Source organism: Sorghum bicolor, chromosome 7 (genome assembly GCF_000003195.3).
Source record: "Sorghum bicolor cultivar BTx623 chromosome 7, Sorghum_bicolor_NCBIv3, whole genome shotgun sequence".
NCBI classification, from domain to species: Eukaryota; Viridiplantae; Streptophyta; class Magnoliopsida; order Poales; family Poaceae; genus Sorghum; species Sorghum bicolor.
The window spans coordinates 17,829,122-17,834,747 of NC_012876.2; the positions used below are offsets into that span (position 1 = coordinate 17,829,122).

Here is a 5,626-nt window from a genome sequence, read left to right on the forward strand (position 1 = left end):
TAAGATCCTCATCTTGTGAGTGGATGTGCGGCACCCACTGAGGGTTTGGCTTTGGATTGCCAATTAGCTCGTGATCCATCAAGTGGGTGTATCGCCACAACGAGGACTAGCTTGCCGGGAAGCAAGTGAACCTCGGTAAAAAATCTTGTGTCATCTCTTGCCGAGGATTCTCTTGTGATTGTGAGTGATTGGTTGGATATATCTCTACTCTACAACGTTGGTTTAACAATCACTCTCAACTCCTTTACTTACTTGTATACCTTGCTGCTAGTTGTTTAGTTTAGTCTTCTTGTTTAGGAGTGAAATTAGCTCTCTCGTGTTGTTGTGTTTTAGTGTTTAGCCTTGTACTAGTTTGTATAGGTGGCTTGCATAGCTTAGTTGAGCTAGTGCTAGAATTGCTTCGCCATTTGTTTAACTAACTCACTTGCTTAGTGAAGTTTGTAGAATTATTCATCTCCCTCTAGCTATTTGGACCTTTCACATATAGACTTTACTTGGCATAGCTCAACTTCACTACTGAAGTTATTTCTTGTAGAAAAGAGTTTTATGAACAACTGTTTAAATAAAGTCGAGCTGTTTTGAAAAAGCTACTCCCTCCATCCCAAATTGTAAGTCATTCCAAGAATCTTGGAGAGTCAAACTTTTCTAAATTTGATCAAATTTATATTATAAAATAATAATTATTATGATACTAATTAAGTATCATTAGATTCTTTCTTAATTATATGTTCATAGTATATTCACTTTACGTTACAAATCTTAATATTTTTCTCTATAATTTTGGTCAAACATTAAAATGCTTTGACTCTCCAAGATTCTTGGAATGACTTACAATTTGGGATGGAGGGAGTATTTGGCAAACAGCTTCGCTAGCAATTTCATGCATAGATAAAAGAAAAAAAATGAGAGATAGCTAGAATAAGCTATTTTTCGAGCGTTATCTAAACTCATGTCTTTGTAAGTAAAAAACATTACTGCACCTATAAAGCTGTTTTGAAAAATAGTATTCGGATAAATTACTATAATCCAAAAATCACCGTATTGCTGCATTCTAAATTTGCAATATTAATTTATTTTAAAAACAAAATCACATTTTAGTTGCTTATTATAAGATTTATTACAAAATCCCTGGTACTGATTTCAGTTCGGGTTTCCGTGTCCATTTCCCTTCTCTCACAGTCAACAGGACCCCGAACCCTAAAACCTCCAAACCCCAGCAATGGCGGATTGCCCCTCGTTCCGCCGCCACCCGCTCGCCTCCTCCATCGACCTCGTCCGCTGGCTCCCATCCTCCTCCACCTCCCCTTCCGGTCGCCTCCTCGCCGCTGCCGCCCACGACCCCACCTCCGCCCCCGCCGCCTCCAGCATCCACCTTCTCCCCCTCTCCGACCCCGGCTCCCCGCTCGCCTCCCTCCCGCTCCCGTCCCGCGCCACGGCACTCCGCTGCTCCACTGCTGCGCTCGCCGCTGCCACCTCCTCGGGTTCGCTCCACTTCCTCCCCTCCTCGTTTGACTCGGACGCCGCAGTGTCCGTCCCCGGCGGCGCGGGCTTCCATGTGGGCCCTGTCCGGGGCCTCGACTGCGGCGGGGAGGAGTGGGTCACAGCGGGGGAGGACGGAAGAGTGCATGTGGTCGGCGGCGCAGCGGACGGGAGAGTGGTGGCGAGGAGGGTGTGGGACGGGAAAGGAATGTCAGGGTATGAAGCCGCCAGGTGGGCGTCGCCGGTGGAGTTCGCCACGGGGGGCGCCGGATGTGGCGTGCAATGGTGGGATCGGAGGAAAGGGGACGCCGTCGTGGCGCAGTGTAACGGCATCTGGTGAGTGTAGGAAAGCCTGGATCTATAGGGTTGTCTTTCTGGTTTATGTTCCTGTTAACGATGGATTTCTGGTAGTTGTAATAGATTATTTTTGTGGTTTTCTTGTGGATTGGTACGTTATCTCAGCACCTTTGAAAATATTGGCACATCCACACATTACTTTGATGAACATGTTTCACGAACATTTTAGTTATGTCAGCACCTTTCAAAATATTGCACATCCACACATTAGTTTGATTAACATGTTTCACAAACACTTTAGTTATGTCTGTACCTTTCAAAATATTTTCACATCCATATCTTCCATTATGGAAGCGGGAAGCCTAACTCAATGTTCACCATTTGTAATAAATGTTCCTAGCCATGCATAAGCTCTGGTGCAGAGGTCAGATTATTGTGCATCTCTATCATTTTTTTTATGTTTTGGCTGTGCACTACCAAAGATGGTTTCAGTAGGTTTGGTGCATGCCTGTTAATATTGAAGATACTTTCTGGATGGTTTCATGCATGTCTGTTACTATCTTTGTTCTGAACTGATAAATGAGACTGTCATTTCAGTTTATTGTAGCAGTGCAATAGTTGTAGTCACTGCTTGGTTTCATTCCAATCTCACCCACTCCACTTCTATGTGAGTACATTTGTAAGATCTTGATGACATCTGTGAATTGTGGTTAAAAGAAAATCTGGTGTACCAAAATCATGCTTATTCTCCAAAACTCACGTCATGCATTAGAGGTTTCTGGTACATACACAGAAAGATTACATTGAGCCATTGAGGTGAAATTTATAGGTTTAAATTTGTTTTCAACTGGTGTCTGAACCATATATTCTACAAGATCAAAGTAGTTTTTGTATCTTAATTGAACCAGCTCTGGTGGCCTCCTGTAATTGCCCTCTTTAAAGTGAGTTAACTATGCTGCTAACAGATGAGATAAAATAGAAAATATCGAACTCCAAACATTCTTGTTGTCATATGTTTTTCATTGTACCTGTTATGCCAAGCGCTGCTATCTTGCTGACAATGGGTGAACTTGCAAATACAGGGGTCATGGCATAGTTACTGGCATGGTGCATTCCATTGACATTCATCCGTCAAGAAAGCATATCTGTGTGGTAAGATCAATATGTGGTAGCAAATGCAAGTTTACTTTGAATAAATAAATGATTTTAGTTATGTGTTATGTTCCATCTTAATAGTTTTGAGGATCTAACCTCTAGGATAACCAATCGTCCCAAGTACCATGTAACTTAGTGATGAACTGATTTAGGTTGTTGATGGTTGAGCAAATTAATGTACACCAATAAGCTTCCATTTGAAATATGGAATTCATTCAGGAAATAACCTGTCTAGTACCAACTATATCAAGCAGCGTTCAATCTTTTTTCCCCAAAATTCCTTTGAAAATTCATATATATCCCAAACAGGTCTTGTTTTTTTCAGTAAGAGGTAACCTACATCAATTCACTAGAGAAATCTTGCAATTGAAGTTTAGACAAATAGAAAAGAATCAAGCACCTTGTTTGTCAGTTTCAGTTGTGTTATTTTCTGGCTTCGAGCCTTCGACGGTTCAGCCAGTGATGTTATTTTCTGACTTCAGCCTCAGAGCTAGTAATTAATACCTTTGTAATGATTTCCATGTTGAAAAGAAGCTTACCTTGTGTATAACCCAAAGCATTTAAATTGAAAATACAAAACTATGATCTATATACACCTTGAATGCATTAGGTTATATTTGTCGAAGCAGTTTCACTTTCTATATTTTCCAAATGTAAAATGTTCTTAACAGAGCAGCTTTTTCATGCAATCAAGAACCAGAAGGTTATGTTGGCTTACCTTTTTTTCTGAAACTGATTTGCTGTTTTGTAGAATTATTTTGCCCTATGATATGAAATATCCAAATTCATTGAAATATTTAGTTAAATTGAGATGAGTTGGTTAATGTACCAGTGTCCATGCCCTCTAGTGTATGCTCTTGCACCCGTGTATACCTAATAAATGAGCCTGAGCAGTGAGGCATATCGGGCCTAGAGGACTCTAGCTAACGTAGTCCACTGGGAGCTTGGACTCTATGGATGCAGGTCACTGCATTGCTGACAGTGAGGAGCAGAAAACTCATGCTATTGCTAGTGCGCAGACCCTACCGCTCCAGTTTTAGTCCACCCATGTTGAGCACATAGTTGAAATGAGTTTTATGGGTGTGATTACATGAGTCATATCTGCAGCATGGCTCATCTCTGAATGTTTGCAGGTGGGAGGCTCATCAGGGACCATATTTGCCTGGGATCTGCGGTGGCCACAGCAGCCGATACCACTCTCTGGTGTAGGCCTTAATAGAACAGCTGAGCCTGTGTGTGAAAGTGAGGTGTGGGAGGTTCTTTTTGACACTTGCACTCAGTCTTCTGATATCATCTCATCTGCATCTGCAAGAATATTGCCAGTGATGATGTGTTCAGAGGATGGGATCCTTGCAGTTGTCGAACAAGGTAAGTGAGATGTACATGTAGCGTTCGGATTGTTGGTGTTTAGTGTTTACTCATCTTTAATTAATGTGCCTTTTTCCGATTAGCAGATGAGAGACCCCTTGAATTGCTTGCTGAAGCTTGTGCTATCAACTCCTTTGACATAGATCCTCAGAACCCCTCTGTAAGTCCTTGACTTCACCTGGTCAAGTGAAAAGTTTTTTGTTATTTTTTGAGGGGTAACAGTTTTTATTATTTATAGGTAATGTCAGTATGTTGTGTTAATACTGTTATGGATTTGTCGCAGGATGTTGTTTGTGCATTGGAATGGGAATCGATCGGTGTCCTAACTCGTGGTAGAGATGCAATGGCAGAATAATGAAATTTTTCACCACCCAGGGATTCCAATCAGAATTTTCTGCAAGGTGGCTGAAACTACTGTCAGAAAGAATCTTCTGACTTCTGAGGGCTTCATATTCAGGGACCATTCTCATGGTATTGGGCAACGGTAGAAGGAATAAAGCGTGCTTGACGAGTGCTCTTTCCTGTCTCTGCATACTAACCAGGTTTTACTTATTATGAGCTTCTGTTGTCATGGGTAACTGCAGATTGTAGAAACATTTTCTGGTGTAGCTCCAAGTTGTGTAATTGGTTCACTATTGGATGCTAACTGCTGACAGTTTGAAGGAGAGTCATCACAAACAATTCATTCCTTTTAGTTGGGGGCTGATGGACTCAAGGGGCTGTTTGGTTCTTGTGGCGTATATTTACACTGCATGTGCATGTGGCTGCCACAGTCTATAGAGCGAACCAAACAGCTGGTTCGCCTTGTGTGGCGTGCAGTAGGTTAGGCTGGCGGAGTGCGGTGTGGAACCAAACAGCCGGTTGAGCTATAGTTTGTTTCATAATGTTTGCGTTTTCCCTAGCACGCCATGTGGTGTTAAATCAGCTCCTGAACATTATGGACTCCATTACGTATTTTATTCATCTGGTTGACAATTTAGAAATTCTTGTTACTAATGCATAACTGATGAATCTGAAGGTGGACACGGCTTGTCGAGTGGTACATCGATCTATGTAATCTAAAGCCAAGGGCAAGACATCGACAGCTCACACTGGTGCTATGTAAATTTTGAAATAGAAGGCTGTAAATTTTGAATAGCGCTTTTTTTTAATAACAAACAACTTCATATATTAGCAGCAATGTGCTGCTGAAATGATTAAATCGTTCAAGCGTACCTCAAGAAGGGCTTAGCAACACTGGGGTACATGATGCTCAGATGAGCATAAAAAGTAAGGTTCCCTGTGAGCTGAGTTCCTGGAATGCCTAGTATGAGCTGTAGAGTTTAAG

The 5,626-nt window shown here is 41.7% G+C and overlaps 1 protein-coding gene across 1 annotated transcript; it reads left to right on the plus strand.

The window, feature by feature from the left end:
• Positions 1,154-5,282, plus strand: LOC8073287 (nuclear pore complex protein NUP43). Its single transcript, XM_002444097.2, has 5 exons — positions 1,154-1,815; positions 2,859-2,928; positions 4,065-4,299; positions 4,386-4,459; positions 4,583-5,282. Exons 1-5 carry the CDS (start codon positions 1,220-1,222, stop codon positions 4,652-4,654), a joined length of 1,047 nt encoding a protein of 348 aa, XP_002444142.1. The 5' UTR covers positions 1,154-1,219; the 3' UTR covers positions 4,655-5,282.